The sequence below is a fragment of the Poromitra crassiceps genome (genome assembly GCF_964638095.1).
Source record: "Poromitra crassiceps genome assembly, chromosome: 9".
Classification (NCBI taxonomy): Eukaryota; Metazoa; Chordata; class Actinopteri; order Beryciformes; family Melamphaidae; genus Poromitra; species Poromitra crassiceps.
This window is the reverse complement of record NC_139630.1, coordinates 30,523,090-30,542,384: the sequence shown is the minus strand read 5'-3', so window position 1 is coordinate 30,542,384 and position 19,295 is coordinate 30,523,090. Positions and strand designations below refer to the sequence as shown.

At 48.6% G+C, this 19,295-nt stretch overlaps 2 protein-coding genes across 2 annotated transcripts in view; one reads left to right on the top strand and one right to left on the bottom strand.

Annotated features, from left to right (window-relative positions):
* man1a1 (mannosidase, alpha, class 1A, member 1) overlaps nt 1-19,295 on the bottom strand; it is a gene marked incomplete at both ends in the record, with an annotated part of 278,096 nt that overhangs the window by 130,047 nt on the left and 128,754 nt on the right. The window lies entirely within an intron of this gene.
* On the top strand, nt 3,751-4,938 carry LOC310782948 (nuclear factor 7, brain-like; the record flags this gene model as incomplete). Its single annotated transcript, XM_083643731.1, has 1 exon — nt 3,751-4,938. One exon carries the CDS (start codon nt 3,751-3,753, stop codon nt 4,936-4,938), a length of 1,188 nt encoding a protein of 395 aa, XP_083499857.1.

Below are 19,295 nucleotides of genomic sequence, written 5' to 3'. Positions count from 1 at the left end.
CCCAAAACTTTCAAGGATTTTAGTAATTCCATGACTTTTCCAGGTCTTGAAAACGAGATTTCTGAAATTCCATGACTTTTCCTGGTTTTCCATGACCATGGGAACAATGTTTATGCATGGGGAGCTATCGATTCTAATGAGACATGATGGGGGTGGAGGGGGGGGTGATTTAATATCTTGAGATTATACCCAACAACACAACTCTATTGTAAACATCTTGTAAAAATCCAATGAAAAGAACTTTGAAAGAAATTATTTCTGGAACAGTATTTTTGAACGTTTCATTATTATTACCATCATTCTGGGTTTCAATCGAATGTTTTAACATCCCGTGTCCAAACTTTGGGAATTTCTTGCTATTTTCGTCTGTATCGGCCCTCATAGACCCCTATCGGTCCAACGCTACTCCTTCCAGTTATCTCTCTCTCTCTCTCTCTCTCTCTCTCTCTCTCTGCGGATCAGACGGTCTAAAAACAGATTAAGATTGATATCTGGGAACTTCATCCTCTATGTTTGCTAAATAACTATTTGGCCGTGCGTGCGTGCGTGCGTGCGTGCGTGCATGTGTCTGTGCGTGTGTGTGCGTGCGTGCGTGTGTGTGTGTGTGCGTGCGCGTGTGTGTATAACTAATGTGCTTTGTTTGGCTGGACCAGGATAAGGAGAGAGCAGCCAAAAAGAAGAGGAACAAATGTGTTTTGTTCGCTCTCCTTCCAATCCAGCCGGCAAAGACCATTTTCTCAGTAAGTGACGGATTTCCTGAGGAGAGAAGATACAAGCTGTCTATCGACTCCACCCGACGCATCACATCATCTGTGTGCGTGTGTGTGTGTGTGTGTGTGTGTGTGCGTGTGTGTGTGTGCGTGCGTGCGTGTGTGTGTGTGTGTGTGTGTGTGCGTGTGTGTGTGCGTGCATGTGTGCGTGCGTGTGTGCGTGTGCGTGTGTGTGTGTGTGTGTGTGTGTGTGTGTGTGTGCGTGTGCACGTGCTGCTGTTATTTTTTGATAAGTCAACTGAGCATAGTTGAGCTTCTCTGGTGTTCAAAGATGACAGGAAGGAACTCGTGAATATGAGCAGCAGTCCAGTCAAAATGTGCCTCGTACCCATCAGACCTTGGATATTTTTTTTATTTTTTTTTTCCATTTTTATAGAATACAAACAACGCAAAACAGACCCAGGAAAGAAAAAAAGAAAAAACTATATAATCAACATTCAATATTACAAAGTGGAGCCACCAGCCAGCTAAGGTGCTTACTGCTTATGTTCTTGTAAGCGATGTACCTGGGATCTCACGCAAGGGGTCTGTGGGAAGCCAGCCGGGTGAGCCACCCGTCACCCCCTAGCCCCACTGAGGTAGACTAAAAACAGGTCCCAGATGGTTCTATGTTCTAAGTGCGTTGGTTCTCAGGAACCTGAGTCTCTCCATCCTTATTATAAAAGAGATGCATAGTAAGGCTATAAACACGACATGCTGTTCACTCTTGGCCGTATGCCAAACTTGACGAAACAATGTTCATGTTGCCTTGTTGTCTGCAAGCGGTTGTCTTCACAGCTGGGTTTGGCCCAGGATTGGTGTGGTGGAGATCTGCGCTCTACTGAGTGCACGGTTCTAGTTTATTAATCTTTTTAGTCGTTTTGTTAAGCTGAATTTGCTAGAGGCTTGTTTTAGCAGGCATGGTAACTTGGTAACATGGTAACGCTCTGTAAGAGACTGTTATCTGCATAGCAGAGGTGCAGTAACTACCACATGACCTTGTGTAACCTGTCTGGTGGAGTGACCATGTCTCTCACTAACGTAACGTCATCATCAGTGCGAGTGATGACATCCGTCATGATGTCACTCAGTGAGTGATGTCATCATGGAGTTATCGTGCATTCCTTTATAACTGGGAACTGGTAATCTTACGACTTCAAAGGTCATGGGCTGGGACAGTGACGTCACCAGAGCTGGTATTTCCCATTCCAAACTCGTAGGAGCCTCAGCAGCCCCGACCTCAAAAATCCAAGATGGCTGCGCCGCGCAACAAGAGTAGTTATAATCGTAGTAATGTTGTTTAGCACTTCTGTTTTGTTTGCACTGCATAACATCTATCTGTGTGGACATGAGGCTGCAGTGTTTGTATGCGCAAAATGCCATGTTATTAACTGTTATTGCTAACAATGGCTAGCCTGGCTAGCGACTGGATCTGAGCAATGAACAGTGAACTTCCCAGCTCAAGTTTTCTGCAAATGGAACGCTAACAAAACGGATGTGACGTCATTTAGCCTCCACATCCCAGTTATTTTGCGATAAAGGAATGCGCCATTATTCTACGTTCACACTCGAACAATTGTGACGTCTCCAGTGATGTCCCTTGAATAATTGTGATGTCATTAGTGAGTGATGTCATGATGACATCAGTGATGATGTCATCAGTGGTGTCACTCGAGCAGTTTTATTTTTTTCCAAATTCCATTAGATTTTTTCTCAAATTCAGTTTTTTCCGTTTGGATTTTTCTGAATTCTGTGTTTTGCTTTTTACGCTCATTTTACCATCATACATAGTGTCTAATAAGTGGGAATGAATAAATGTTTAATGTTAAACAATTTAAAAAGATATAGGCAATCCACACAAAAAGTGACAGTATTCTAGTATACAGCCTACTCTATCTATCTATCTATCTATCTATCTATCTATCTATCTATCTATATATCTATCTATCTATCTACAGTATCTATCTATCAATCTATCTATCTATATTATATATTTATTTATACAGAGAGATGTGACATCTCCCTGTCAAACAGCTGGAATACAGATATCTCAGATGTCTGTATTCCAGCTGTTTGACCGGGCAAAGGCATTTTCCCCCCACTTTAAATCTTTATTGTACACAAGTTTATATACAAACAGAGTACACATGGAGTTATCAGACAGCGCCCGCATGGGGGAGGGGTGGGTTTCACTTTCCCAAGTAACGATACTGGAGACGAGTTCACCGTTTCGTTTACCTGAATGATTACGTTCGGTGTGCCAATAATCATCAATAAAAAGTAATCATAATGGATTATTGGAACTTCACTCTCTTTCTCCGTCCTCCGCTCTTCCTCGCGGCATCTTGGTTGTCATCTCATGCTGTGTAAGTTGCCTGTTTCAGTTGCTAACAGCTTTGTCAGTGTCACGTTACATTAGCAAGCTTACCTCGTTAGCCAATTTAGGGCTTAGTGCGGAATTTCTTCGCTTTTTCGATGACATTAAAGAGGTAGCAGCTGGACGCTGTGACATTATCGTGGTTTTGTGAAGTAGCATGGAAGTGACGTACGGCTTGTAATGTTTCCTCTCCACAAAACCTTCCGTCTTCTCCCGAAAACCGAATTTCAGTCCAATTATGGCAAATTCTGCAGTATTCCAGTTTGACGGTTTATTCCATTTTTATTGGTCGATTCCGTCCACGTTTCCGTGACCGCAGATTTCATATGGCTCTAGAACACGGACGGGTTTGCGCCGAAAGCGATAGCGAGCATGTTCAGAATACAGGTTGGTTCCGAAAGTCAAAACTGTCGTTGACTGAGCAGACTCGGAACATTCCGGGACTTCTGTCATAGACATTGTGACATCATCAGTGATGTCATAAAGCCTTCCCCGCAGAGGCTATAGGTAGGACCGGTATGTCTGTGTAACCGCACCCAGTGAGTGAAAGTCCAACACAGTGAGTCTTCATATTTGAAATCTCTGTCCGTTGCGTTTGCCGCTTCAGCTTCACTGAGAGACAGGATGGCCTACACATCAGAGCAGCATCTCTGCAGACTGCACAATGAGAAACTCAAACTCTTCTGTCTGGACCATCAGCAGCTAGTGTGTCTCGTCTGTCGAGATTCAGAAACACACACCGACCACAGATTCAGACTGATCGATGAAGTTGCCCAGGACCGCAAGGAGGCACTTCAGGAATCACTGAAGCCCTTAGAGGAGAAACTGGAGCTCTTTAATAAAGTCAAAGTAAACTGTGAGCAAACAGCAGAACACATTAAGTTCCAGGCCAGACACACAGAGACGCATATCAAGGAGGAGTTTAGAAAGCTTCGTGAGAAGCTGCACCAGTTTCTCCAAGAGGAGGAGGAGGCCAGGTTAGCTGCACTGAGGGAGGAAGAGGAGCAGAAGAGTCGGATGATGAAGGAGAAGATTGAGGGTCTGAGCAGAGAGATAGCAGCTCTTTCAGACACAGTCAGAGCCATAGAGAAGGAGCTGAGAGCTGAAGATGTCTCTGTCCTGCAGAACTACAAGGCTACAGTGGAAAGAGTCCAGCGCACCCTGCTGGAGGATCCACAGCTGGTCTCGGGAGCTCTGATAGACGAGGCCAAACACCGGGGCAACATGAGCTTCACAGTCTGGGACAAGATGAAGGAGATGGTCTCCTACACTCCTGTGATTCTGGACCCCAACACTGCCAGTCCAGAGCTCATCCTGTCTGAAGATCTGACCAGTGTGAGGGAGGGAGAGCGGCAGCTTCCTGACAATCCAGAGAGGTTTGACTGGTCCTGGTCTGTCCTGGGCTCTGAAGGTTTTAACTCAGGAACTCACAGCTGGGATGTGGAGGTAGGAGACAGCACAGAGTGGTTCCTGGGCGTGGCAGCAGAGTCTATGCAGAGGAAGGGCATCCAGTCTCCGATACCATATTCCAGGCTGTGTGGATTTTGGGGAATCCTGTTCTACGATGATGAATACAAAGCACGCTCCCCGGATCCAGTCACTGTTCTCCCAGTGAAGAAGAAGCTCCAGAGGGTCAGACTGCATCTGGACTGGAAGTATGAAGAGCTGTCCTTCTTTGATCCTGATAGTCACACACACATACACACCTTCACGCTCACCTGCACTGACAGGCTGTTTCCCTACTTTAACACTGTGGATCCTCTGAAGATCTTACCAGTGAAGGTCTCTGTAACAGTGGAAGATCAAAGTTAAAGGGTGCGTCCAGCCGTCCACCAACCAACATGTTTAGCGCTCAAAGCGCTGGTGCAGTGAAAGCCTGTCCGTACGTCTATGTCTATGTCCGTCTCTCCGTATTAGTTGTAGGATGCAGCGGTGTCCGGTTTGAAGGTATACTGCGGTTTGAAAAAGTCACGCTATCAAAAGCACTAAGATTTGCCGCCATACCTTGCCAGCCTAGTCCACCTAGAGCACAGTAGTGGAGCCAGCTGTCCCTGTGTTTACAACCGTGAGTGTGATAATGGGTGAAGGAGGAGAACGCAAAAAGCCCCGTGAACTTTTCAGCCGTCTTAAAAAGACAAATTCTGCTGTATGGGAATATTTCCACTGTTTCCTTACATTCTCGTCTTCTTCTTCTGTGGTGTTTTATGGCAGTTGGCATGCTTTATGTAGCATTACCGCCTCCTTCTGGATTAATCCATCCACTGTTGTTATAGACGCCTCAGCCCCTAGTGGCCACACCCTAAAATAATCACTTATGTAGTCCATTGAACAAAGACAATAGTTTGTGAATTTTGTGTAGATACGCGTGGCGGAGATCTGCTTATCTGTTTATTTGTTTATAAAATGTGTCTGTGTCTCAAAGAGTTAGCATCTCAGAAAACATGGTTTAGCGTTTATGACTGCTTTCATTTCCATTGTGTTGAATGGATGAAGGGATCCTAAAAATACTCCATCTCTTACTATCACCCATCTTTCTCTGGCTCTCTTTTTCCTCTGTCCCATGGCTGCACATTGAAGTGGAAAGAAATTAACAGAGGGCAGTGGATGTGTGTGTGTGTGTGTGTGTGTGTGTGTGTGTGTGTGTGTGTGTGTGTGTGTGTGTGTGTCTGTGTCTGTCTGTGCTTTCATGTGTTTCCAACTTGTGTCATGCTCGCTGGGTGTCTGATTGGATGTCATAGTCCGTCGATGTGGGCTGCTGTGTGTGTGTGTGTGTGTGTGTGTGTGTGTGTGTGATCCTACCAGCAGGTAGTCCACTCTACAGCCAGTACAAACCAGTGATTAACTCATTCACTGCCAATATCTGACTGGCATTTTTGGCACAGGCCAAGTATTTCCATAATGTTTGGTCATCTTTCAAGACCCACAGTAAATTCTGTACTAGGACTACAGTGATGTCCAATACCTCGAAATGAAGATCTAAGTCTCTACTTTCACCCCCAAAAAGAAAGTTAGCTTTTAGCATGTTCTGTACTCTACTTATAACCCTTTTTATACACCCCATGTTCATCAAAAAAGCCTGTCTGGGAAGAGAAAAGGGAGAAAAAAGCATTTTTGTAAAAGGGCACAATCTCAGGCATAACTCACTCTCAATTCTTTTATTTTGAACTGTATTGACATCAGACATGTAAATATTATTCGTTAGGACACAAATGACAAAAAAAAAATATATATATATATATATATACACACATGAAGTGCTTTTTTTTACATTCAACAATACAGTTTACTCGGTGTGAGTGTGCAGACAGACAGACAGACAGACAGACAGACAGACAGACAGACACACACACACACACACACACACACACACACACACACACACACACACACACACACACACACACACACACACACACACACACACACACACACGATCCCCCTTTTAGATTTCTAACCCAACATAGGATAAGCAATAACCACGCCCTGTGGCGCTGGGATTGGCCAGGAGCAACACTGGAGGGCACGCAGCCCAGCGATTTCATAACTGAAGAGCTCTTGAGAAGGACAGCGGGCTGCTGTGAGTGCCTTCTGCCCGCTGCTGCCTAGCTGTTCCTGTGTTTATTTTTGATTTGTTCTGGTACACCCGTCTCCCTATCAACTCTGCTATTTGATCGTTCCCGTTTTCCCCTCGGCTATTCAACACGTCCTCACCGCCCTCGCAAACTGATCGATCATTTCCTCATTCCTCCGATGATCAAACACATCTCTTGATTACTTTCTCCCGTTTTCTCCTGGCTGGCACAGAGGAAGGCGACTCCAGCTCGTGCCGAGGGCGTTTCAATTGCGTTTCTCCTGTCTGCACAAGGAAGCGTTACCCGTTCTCTGCTTTTCCTCTTGCTAGATTTCAAAACAACAGCTGCGGTATGTGTTTGATCGCGTGCTGTCGGCTACCCTTTGAAGGCAGGGACCTGTGTCTGTGTGACAGGCTGGGCAAGTGTTTGCTGCAGGCGCTGCACCAATAAAAACAAAAACACGTCAAACACGTCCTTGGCGGGGAAGGCCATTGCTGATAACACGTCAAAGACGTCATTGGCGGTGAATGAGTTAAGAGGTGTCTGTGTTCACTACCCAGTCTGCAGACTAACAGCATTCGGTTGACTGTCAGGTCTGAATTCTTTCCCACAACAACCAGTTTATGGCAATCCGATTCCCAGCAAAGACTCTTTTTTTTTCTTGTTTTCTTTTTTGTAAGTCAAAGTAAAATTATTAGGGTAAAAATGGACTTCAATAATGTGAAAAGTAATGCATTGAAAATCAAAATGTTGAATAACGAATAATAACTTATGGCATTAATCCCCCCACCCCCCGCACCAGCCCTATATTTTATAGCCACTGTCTATACCCCTCCTGGTGGCCAGTTAGCACACTGCCCCCCTCGAGCTTTCTTATCTCAATCAATCTTTCTTGCACTAAGTCAATGACTTGACTGGCATTTGGAGAGATGATTAAATTCAGTTAATATTGCCATCAGATATGGATGCTACCCACTGGAGTAGACACGAACAGTCGTCCAAAAAATCAGCAGATACAAGCAGCAATTTGGACCTGAGCATGAGGGCCCGCGGCGGGGCCGTAGCCATATTGCAGCATCGGTCAGAACAGAAGACATTAGCTAACAGACACAGCTGGCCTGGAGCTATGGTGCTAGGCTAGCTCCCAGCCTCTCTCTCTCTCTCTCCCCCTCCCTCGCTCTCTGCCTCCCTCTCTGCAGACCTGGGTGATGTGGAGACAATGGCCGTGCATAGTTTCAGTTGGAAACAGTTACAGTGGCTTGACTGTTGCCGAGACACACCCACACCATTACACGCTGTCACTGGCTATGTATCACCAGTAGTGTACTGCTAGTGGGAAACAGTCCTACAGCCTTCCTACCAGTAACATAGCCAGTAGTGTACTGCTAGTAGGAAACAGGCCTACAGCCTTCCTACCAGTAACATAGCCAGTAGTGTACTGCTAGTAGGAAACAGGCCTACAGCCTTCCTACCAGTAACATAGCCAGTAGTGTACTGCTAGTAGGAAACAGGCCTACAGCCTTCCTACCAGTAACATAGCCAGTAGTGTACTGCTAGTGGGAAACAGGCCTACAGCCTTCCTACCAGTAACATAGCCAGCAGTGTACTGCTAGTGGGAAACAGGCCTACAGCCTTCCTACCAGTAACATAGCCAGTAGTGTACTGCTAGTAGGAAACAGGCCTACAGCCTTCCTACCAGTAACATAGCCAGTAGTGTACTGCTAGTAGGAAACAGGCCTACATCCTTCCTACCAGTAACATAGCCAGTAGTGTACTGCTAGTGGGAAACAGGCCTACAGCCTTCCTACCAGTAACATAGCCAGTAGTGTACTGCTAGTGGGAAACAGGCCTACAGCCTTCCTACCAGTAACATAGCCAGTAGTGTACTGCTAGTGGGAAACAGGCCTACAGCCTTCCTACCAGTAACATAGCCAGTAGTGTGCTGCTAGTGGGAAACAGGCCTACAGCCTTCCTACCAGTAACATAGCCAGTAGTGTGCTGCTAGTAGGAAACAGGCCTACAGCCTTCCTACCAGTAACATAGCCAGTAGTGTACTGCTAGTAGGAAACAGGCCTACAGCCTTCCTACCAGTAACATAGCCAGTAGTGTACTGCTAGTAGGAAACAGGCCTACAGCCTTCCTACTGTACCAGTAACATAGCCAGTAGTGTACTGCTAGTAGGAAACAGGCCTACAGCCTTCCTACCAGTAACATAGCCAGTAGTGTGCTGCTAGTAGGAAACAGGCCTACAGCCTTCCTACCAGTAACATAAGCCCTTTTCCCACATGCGCTTTGTACCGCGAAATGACCGGAACGTGGTCTAATTCCTGCATGTGAGAAAGGCGCCGTGCCGGTATAAGCGCGACCCCGTCGTCGCGGACATTTCACCAGTCAGAAGCTAGTCAGAAGAGCGGTATGCCGCGATAGACAGACAGGTGAGAAAGGGGTCCAGTCATTTTCCGCTATCAGTGGGCTGTGACTTCGTGGACCAGGTTGCACACAGTAGACAGTCCAACACCAAATACACAGCTGATTGTTCGATATTCCCCTGGTGTTGCGTACCACCAAAGGACTATTGCCAGTCGCAAACGCGCTTCCAGTGGTTTTCGCCACCGGGTGATCTTGCGTGCGGGTCGGACCAGACTCAGCACGTAACACTGTCATGATCTGTCCCCGGTTTAGTCTATCTTCATATTCTGCGCGACACTCTCATGGGCGAGGTGTACACACGTTGCTTAATGTTCCAGCGGGCATAATCTAATCATTAGCGCACATTAAAGCAAACTGGCGAAATTATCTTGTGATAATAAGAGCAGTAGCCTATGTCAGCTTCATGTGTGGGTGTGCTGTGCTGATTTCCCCCTCTCCTCTCTGCTCGCTCTCTGGCCACAGTCCGTCCTCCTCCTTCAGTCACAGCCGACAGGGACTAAGCAACGTTGCCGACAGCCAAGGCAAGCCCGGACACATCAAATGAAGCCAGTCTGTAAAAAGTGTTTCAACGCGACGCAGGTGAACGGATAAACAAGCAAACTTATTTCACCATTCGGAGTTTTGCCGACACGTCACTCCCCACCCGCTCTGCAGTGCCGCCCCCCCCCCCCCCCCCACATACAGGCAATTTCGCTGATAGATTCCCACATGCCAGAGGAGAGGTGTGAAGGGAAATGTCCGATATTGACTTACAGGTAATTTTCCGGTACGCATGTGGGAAAACGGCTATAGCCAGTAGTGTGCTGCTAGTAGGAAACAGGCCTACAGCCTTCCTACTGTACCAGTAACATAGCCAGTAGTGTACAGCTAGTGGGAAACAGGCCTACAGCCTTCCTACCAGTAACATAGCCAGTAGTGTACTGCTAGTGGGAAACAGGCCTACAGCCTTCCTACCAGTAACATAGCCAGTAGTGTACAGCTAGTGGGAAACAGGCCTACAGCCTTCCTACCAGTAACATAGCCAGTAGTGTACTGCTAGTGGGAAACAGGCCTACAGCCTTCCTACCAGTAACATAGCCAGTAGTGTACAGCTAGTGGGAAACAGGCCTACAGCCTTCCTACCAGTAACATAGTGTACTGCATAATTATCCAGCTGATCCTGCGTCATCCATGTTTGTTTACAGCCAAATCACAATGTGTGGTTCTCTGCAGCTGAGGGGGTGCTGGGCTATTCTTATCCCCGGCATGGGGAGCTGAAGGCGGGTGGAGAGGCAGTGAAGCAAGTCGTTGTCTGTGGTGGACCGCAGAGACGGGCGAGCTGCCGGACCAGATTTAGTGTATGGTCACAACGCACACGCTTTTCTCAGAGTGGTTAAGGCGGACGTCTGACTCACATGTGTGTTTGTGTGCTTTCTGGTACGTCTGACTCACATGTGTGTTTGTGCTTTCTGGTACGTCTGACTCACATGTGTGTTTGTGTGCTTTCTGGTACGTCTGACTCGCATGTGTGTTCGCATCTCTGCATGTCTCAAGGACATTGGTGACTGGATGTCTGCCCACCACCTCAAGCTCAACCTTGGTAAGACAGAGCTACTCTTCCTCCCAGGGAAAGACTGTCCTCTCGCAGATCTCTCCATCTCCATCGACAACACCACTGTACTTCCCTCCCAAACAGCTAAGAACCTTGGGGTGATCCTTGACAACCAGCTGTCTTGCTCAGCCAACATAGCTGCGACAGCACACTCCTGTAGGTTCTCCCTCTAGTCTACAACATCCGCAAAATCCGTCCCTTCCTCACAAGAGAAACGACTCAACTCCTGGTCCAGTCACTTATCATCTCTCGCCTGGACTACTGCAACGTGCTCCTGGCCGGCCTACCTGCCACCGACATCCGACCGCTTCAGCTCATTCAGAACGCTGCAGCCCGTCTGGTATTCAACCAACCCAAATTCTCTCATGTCACTCCCCTCTTCCGGGACCTCCACTGGCTTCCCATCTCAGCTCGCATCAAATTCAAGACACTGGTACTGGCCTACAGGGCAGTACACCAGTCAGCTCCCCTGTACCTGCAATCTATGGTCAGGTTCCAAACCTCTCACCGCTCCCTTCGCTCCTCCACCGGTGCAGGGCGCCTCGCTCCTCCTTCGCTACGGGCGCTCAAAAGTCGCTCATCCCGATCTCGACTCTTCTCGTCCCTGGCACCCCAATGGTGGAACGAGCTGCCACCTTCGGTCAGGACGGCCGAATCACTGCCGATCTTTCGGAAAAGACTAAAGACACACCTTTTCAGGCTCCATCTGGGCCCTTCTTGATCTAACTTCTTTCTCTCTCTTTCTATTTAAAAAATAAATAAAAAAAATAAAAATCCTAAACTAAACTTGTACCACTGTTCCTTCAGGATTTGTAGATGTCATAGACTGTGCTCCATAGTTGATTGCTCTATTGCTGACAAAAAGTGTGTTATTGTAAGTCGCTTTGGATAAAAGCGTCTGCCAAATGACGAAATGTAATGTAATGTAATGTGTTTGTGTGCTTTCTGGTACGGAATAACAAACACAGATTTTTGTTGGCTACTGTTCAGTTGGATGTTGTCAGCCGTGTAGCTCAGGGAGCAACATCAACAACTCGTGTGCATCTAGAATCCTGATCGTGGCCGGCTGCAGTGCATGAGTTGGGGGGGGGGGGGGGGGGGTCGTCCATGTGTCATGTGATACTTCCTGGAGAGAAAACCATATATCCCATAATCCCCGGCAGGCGACACCACATGAATCCACAATAAACACGCTCATACATCCCAGCTTATGCCCCCTCTCATGCTCTATAGCCTGACTCTGTCTCTCTAGTGCTCTATAGAGACAGTACTGCATGAAATAGGCCACGCCCATCACGGGGGAAAAGCTCCGTTCATTTCCACACACCAGCGTCATTTTCCTTGAATTAAACGTAGCTAAAAGCTGTTGTGTGGTGGGGCTGCGCAGACAACAAATGTAAAAAATCGCCAGTTAAAGTTTTTTTGTACTCCCGAGCAAAACAAGGAAGCCATTGAGAATTGGCGAGAAGAAAAATGTGGATCTAGCTGTCAAGGAAGTAAGTTGGAGTGTTCATCTTTTCCGTATATACGATCTTTTGGTGCAACACGCAACCATGCACGTGACATAGGAGAACGCCAGGATTGGAGGGGGGGGTTCGGTTTTCCCCCGTCTTGGGCGTGGCTTCTGAATGATGACGCGTTACGCAGTGTCTCTATTCACCTTATGTTCAGACCTTACAGTGGACCAAATTCTTCCGGGTCCTTCTAACACTTCCGGCGGTCACGGCGCAAAATAAGAGAGTTGTTTTTGGAGCGGACAGTGAAGGGGTAAAATAAATAACGTAGCCTACTACTTTGAGCCGTTACACAGCAAGCAAGCGAGTATCCACTGTTAGCCAGGTCAGATAACGTTATCGTCGACAATGACGAGCACTTTCTTGTAAAACATACCTGGACTCCAACAACGAAAGCTTCAGATAGTTTTCTCTCCTCCGAGGCAGCGCGAGCCATTAACGTTAATAAAGACCCGCAGACGTTAACGTAATTCCCTGGAATGCGAGACTTAACGAGCCAGTTACATGGCGTTGCATTCTTAGACATTGCCATTTGCTTTTATTTGGTATGTTACATACAATTGGCTAAATTATTAGTTAATTCAGAGTTAGATGATATTGGAGCAGCGCAGCCATTTTTTATTTTATTTTATTATTATTTTTAGCCGGAAGTTTTGGGACGGCCACACAAGCAGGTCAAATGGGCGTGGCTACATAAGGTGAATAGCCTGCCAGTCTTACTCTGGTAAGGTTTTGCTTTCGATTAGCAAAGAGGGCCGGGGGGGCGGGGAAGGGGCGCTCTCTAGGGGGGTGGGGGTGGAGGGGCGCCCTCTAGGGGGGTGGGGGTGGAGGGGCGCCCTCTAGGGGGGTGGGGGTGGAGGGGCGCCCTCCAGGGGGGTGGGGATGGAGGGGGTCTGAAGAGTGGCGTAAGGGGGAATTATGCTCACCCTGCCGTGAAGGGCGCGTGGGTGGAGCGAGGGGCGGGCGCGTCAAATGAAGTAAATTTGTTGGGCGTGGTTATTCGCTAGCTCCGTCGGGCGCTCGCGCGGTGCGACATTTTTTTCCTCACAGCGCGAGCAGCGCACGGCTTCTCTCCAAACATGTCCGCTTTCGAGCCACTGAACCCTGAACACTGAGCTGTGTTTTCGCCACATTTCTTGACCCATGTGGTAGGCTATAAACTTTGATTTGCAACTGTTCGTTTTTAGTCATTTCACCAAGTAAATGTGTTGTGTTGAGAGCATTATTGAGAGAGATTAAAAGCAGCACAGAGTAGTAGGCTATCAGGGCTGAGAAGTAAAAACGGCTTTCAGTAAAAACAAGTTTGGTGAGTCCTTCATGTGCTGATGTGCGGTCGTTTGAGAGTGAAAGCGCACTCAGTACTGCACAGAGTTTCATTGCGACTTTTCACGGGCTGTTCTCACCATTGTACAATACATGCTGATCACTTTCTGAGTATAATGGCATCTGCCCCAGCGCGAGGTCTCCACGGTGACTCACGGAGACTCGTGGGGCCCCACCCCCACGGAGCTTTGCTCGAGTATAAGAGCACCTTAAGAAAAGGTGTCTCGAGTTGGATGCAGGCAGGAAGACTGTGCGGGAGTGAAGCACAGCACTGTATGCAAATTATTAACCGATTGACCGACAAGCGTAACCGCTCAAAACTATCCTCGGTGGTTAACTGATGAACAGTCAATCATTGACACCCCTAGCTAACAGACATGGTAGCCAGACTGGCACCTCGGTAGCAGGGGCTATAAAATGGTGGGTGAATCCGTGGTCTGCCCTGTAGCAATAACCTGGAGTCTTAATGATAGCCCAACCGTTTTTACAGCTCGGAGCTCGGAGCCCTAAAACTGGGTTATGGGTCTATGTTCAGGTGGGCTCCTCGCTCATAAGTCTTTGGTCCCCACATGACAGGAGTGTGCGTTAACGAGCTTGGGATGGTGCGATGGTCCCCACATGACAGGAGAACTAGTGTGAGTTAACAAGCCTGAATCTAAATGACGTCGTGAAAGGTTTACGGAGCCCTACGGGTATCTTATCCACAGTCCATTTGATAGGACTTGTATCAGATTTGACCATGAAAGTTGGCTCTGAAAGTGGAGGCCGACGGCGGGTTGCATAGAAGAGTGCAATTGAGTTTTGGGAATATAATCTTAACGGAGAGCAGTCAAATTCCAACAGGGCCGTGGAGAAGGTGCTGCAGCGGGCGTGCTGGGCCTGTCAGAGGCAGGCTGCACAGCTCAATGTGCTAGGCCGTGGAGAAGGTGCTGCAGCGGGCGTGCTGGGCCTGTCTGAGGCAGGCTGCACAGCTCAACAGGGCCGTGGAGAAGGTGCTGCAGCGGGCGTGCTGGGCCTGTCTGAGGCAGGCTGCACAGCTCAACAGGGCCGTGGAGAAGGTGCTGCAGCGGGCGTGCTGGGCCTGTCTGAGGGGCCGTGGAGAAGGTGCTGCAGCGGGCGTGCTGGGCCTGTCTGAGGGGCTGTGGAGAAGGTGCTGCAGCGGGCGTGCTGGGCCTGTCTGAGGGGCCGTGGAGAAGGTGCTGCAGCGGGCGTGCTGGGCCTGTCTGAGGGGCCGTGGAGAAGGTGCTGCAGCGGGCGTGCTGGGCCTGTCTGAGGGGCCGTGGAGAAGGTGCTGCAGCGGGCGTGCTGGGCCTGTCTGAGGCAGGCTGCACAGCTCAATGTGCCATCTGATCAATCACTCACAACACGGCGTCTCAGGGAGTTAGCCCAGGCGCGCCGCACGAATGCTAATTCCAGCTAATCTCTGCTGGCGCTGTCAGGCCACAGAAATGTGGAGCAACTAAACGGTGCCAAGACAAACGCTGCCAAGGCTAATCAGCTGGCCTGAACTATCGCCTGGAAGGCAGAGACGTTTCCTGCATCTCCGGATCAATGACATCTGAATTTATTGGAATGTACCATCGACTACTCGCAGGTGGCATCGTTTAGCTGGCTGCCAACGGCCATTCATATATCTTGCTGCTGCTATGAAGGCAATCTGGCTGAACCCTCTCTCTCTGTCTCTCCATCAGTCTTCTCTCTCTCTGTCTCTCCATCAGTCTTCTCTCTCTCTGTCTCTCCATCAGTCTTCTCTCTCTCTGTCTCTCCATCAGTCTTCTCTCTCTCCGTCTCTCCATCAGTCTTCTCTCTCTCTGTCTCTCCATCAGTCTTCTCTCTCTCTGTCTCTCCATCAGTCTTCTCTCTCTCTGTCTCTCCATCAGTCTTCTCTCTCTCTGTCTCTCCATCAGTCTTCTCTCGCTCTGTCTCTCCATCAGTCTTCTCTCTCTCTGTCTCTCCATCAGTCTTCTCTCTCTCTGTCTCTCCATCAGTCTCTCTCTCTCTCTGTCTCTCCATCAGTCTTCTCTCTGTCTCTCCATCAGTCTTCTCTCTGTCTCTCCCTCAGTCTTCTCTCTCTCTGTCTCTCCATCAGTCTTCTCTCTCTCTCTGTCTCTCCCTCAGTCTTCTCTCTCTGTCTCTCCATCAGTCTTCTCTCTCTCTGTCTCTCCATCAGCATCTATCTGTCTCTCCATCAGTCTCTCTCTCTGTCTCTCCATCAGTCTTCTCTCTCTCTGTCTCTCCCTCAGTCTCTCCCTCAGTCTCTCTCTCTGTCTCTCCATCAGTCTCTCTCTGTCTCTCCCTCAGTCTCTCTCTCTGTCTCTCCCTCAGTCTATCTCTGTCTCTCCATCAGTCTTCTCTCTCTCTGTCTCTCTATCAGTCTTCTCTCTCTCTGTCTCTCCCTCAGTCTCTCCATCAGTCTTCTCTCTCTCAGTCTCTCCCTCAGTCTCTCTCTCTGTCTCTCCATCAGTCTTCTCTCTCTCCCTAAGCACATCTGTCTCTGCCTCAGTCTCTCTCTTTCTCTCCCTCAGCATCTATGTCTCTCTCTCTCTTTCTCTCCCTCAGCATCTCTGTCTCTCCCTGAGTCTCTTTGTCTCTCCCTACGTCTCTCTCTCTGTCTCTCCCTCAGTCTCTCTCGCTCTCTCTCTCTCCCCCTCGGCGTCTGACTCCCTCTGTTGTGAGGAATTCAGTAAGTCATTCAGTACCAATCTGTCAGTACAGATTTACCAAGTGATTTTCAGATGGCTTGACTGCAAGAATCTGTTGTTGGACGACCATGGTTCACTCTCGTCAACGATTCATGCTACTATTACTACTACTAGAATAGCATAGAATATAATACAATACAATACAATACAATATAACTTGAATTTAACTGGTACTAATACTATTAACTAGTGGAAAAATGGCCATTGTTGAAGCATAGAATGAGGCGTCCTAAGGAACGTACCGGATTAACCGGATTACCACGTAAATGTTGTGAAGTCACCTTCTTCTTTGTGAGGTATTTTCTTTTAACAATGTTTCAAAAAACGGGTGGCGATGCTCAATCATTGCCACACTTCATGCTCCTAAATCTGTCCTTTGCACATTTTCTCTTTTCAAACAGAAACATCAACCACTTGTTTCTGTTGTGTCACCATTTCCTAAGCTGGCTTTCTCGCCACGCTGCCGTGTTAAGCTGTGAGAGACGAGGGAGGCAGCAGGGACATCAGCAGATCACTCTGTCACAGTGTTAAGCTGTGAGAGACGAGGGAGGCAGCAGGGACATCAGCAGATCACTCTGTCACAGTGTTAAGCTGTGAGAGACGAGGGAGGCAGCAGGGACATCAGCAGATCAATCTGTCACGTGTTAAGCTGTGAGAGACGAGGGAGGCAGCAGGGACATCAGCAGATCACTCTGTCACGTGTTAAGCTGTGAGAGACGAGGGAGGCAGCAGGGACATCAGCAGATCACTCTGTCACGTGTTAAGTTGTGAGAGACGAGGGAGGCAGCAGGGACATCAGCAGATCACTCTGTCACATGTTAAGTTGTGAGAGACGAGGGAGGCAGCAGGGACATCAGCAGATCACTCTGTCACGTGTTAAGTTGTGAGAGACAAGGGAGGCAGCAGGGACAACAGCAGATCACTCTGTCACAGTGTTAAGTTGTGAGAGACGAGGGAGGCAGCAGGGACATCAGCAGATCACTCTGTCACGTGTTAAGTTGTGAGAGACGAGGGAGGCAGCAGGGACATCAGCAGATCACTCTGTCACGTGTTAAGTTGTGAGAGACGAGGGAGGCAGCAGGGACATCAGCAGATCACTCTGTCACGTGTTAAGCTGTGAGAGACGAGGGAGGCAGCAGGGACATCAGCAGATCACTCTGTCACGTGTTAAGTTGTGAGAGACGAGGGAGGCAGCAGGGACATCAGCAGATCACTCTGTCACGTGTTAAGTTGTGAGAGACGAGGGAGGCAGCAGGGACATCAGCAGATCACTCTGTCACAGTGTTAAGTTGTGAGAGACGAGGGAGGCAGCAGGGACATCAGCAGATCACTCTGTCACGTGTTAAGTTGTGAGAGACGAGGGAGGCAGCAGGGACATCAGCAGATCACTCTGTCACGTGTTAAGTTGTGAGAGACGAGGGAGGCAGCAGGGACATCAGCAGATCACTCTGTCACGTGTTAAGCTGTGAGAGACGAGGGAGGCAGCAGGGACATCAGCAGATCACTCTGTCACGTGTTAAGCTGTGAGAGACGAGGGAGGCAGCAGGGACATCAGTAGATCACTCTGTCACGTGTTAAGTTGTGAGAGACGAGGGAGGCAGCAGGGACATCAGCAGATCACTCTGTCACGTGTTAAGTTGTGAGAGACGAGGGAGGCAGCAGGGACATCAGCAGATCACTCTGTCACAGTGTTAAGTTGTGAGAGACGAGGGAGGCAGCAGGGACATCAGCAGATCACTCTGTCACAGTGTTAAGTTGTGAGAGACGAGGGAGGCAGCAGGGACATCAGCAGATCACTCTGTCACGTGTTAAGTTGTGAGAGACGAGGGAGGCAGCAGGGACATCAGCAGATCACTCTGTCACGTGTTAAGTTGTGAGAGACGAGGGAGGCAGCAGGGACATCAGCAGCTCACTCTGTCACAGTGTTAAGTTGTGAGAGACGAGGGAGGCAGCAGGGACATCAGCAGATCACTCTGTCACATGTTAAGTTGTGAGAGACGAGGGAGGCAGCAGGGACATCAGCAGATCACTCTGTCACATGTTAAGTTGTGAGAGACGAGGGAGGCAGCAGGGACATCAGCAGATCACTCTGTCACGTGTTAAGTTGTGAGAGACGAGGGAGGCAGCAGGGACATCAGCAGATCACTCTGTCACAGTGTAAAGCTGTGAGAGACGAGGGAGGCAGCAGGGACATCAGCAGATCACTCTGTCACAGTGTTAAGTTGTGAGAGACGAGGGAGGCAGCAGGGACATCAGCAGATCACTCTGTCACAGTGTTAAGCTGTGAGAGACGAGGGAGGCAGCAGGGACATCAGCAGATCACTCTGTCACGTGTTAAGTTGTGAGAGACGAGGGAGGCAGCAGGGACATCAGCACATCACTCTGTCACACACTCTACACTCACACATCTCCATCAGTCAGCAGCATCATTGATTGATGATTAGAATCATGCTGGGATGAGGCGTCACAGAGAAATGCTATTGTGGCTGTGCTCTCCTGCTGGAAGGCAGAATGGCAAGGTATGATTTTTACACAATTGCTTGATTTCTGTGGTCAAATATGAATGGCCACAGACTAGAGTGTCGTCCAGAAAGGAAATTAACCCGCTATGAAGCAACGCTTTAAGAGGAAGTCAATATGATTTTTTACTAGAGATGCACGATATATCGGCGATCATATCGGTATTGGCCGATGTTAGTCATTTTTTTAGCATATCGATATCGGTCCGATGAGCAAAATAACAGCAATAATAACATGTCTTTCTTCCCAGGCTGTCCTCTCCCTCTCTCTCTCTCATCCTCTCTCTCTCTTTCTTCCCAGGCTGTCCTCTCTCCCTCTCTCTCTCTCTTCCCAGGCTGTCCTCTCTCTCTCTCTCTCTCTTCCCAGGCTGTCCTCTCTCTCTCTCTCTCTCTCTCTCTTCCCAGGCTGTCCTCTCTCTCTCTCTCTCTCTCTCTCTCTTCCCAGGCTGTCCTCTCTCTCTCTCTCTCTTCCCAGGCTGTCCTCTCTCTCTCTCTCTCTCTCTCTCTTCCCAGGCTGT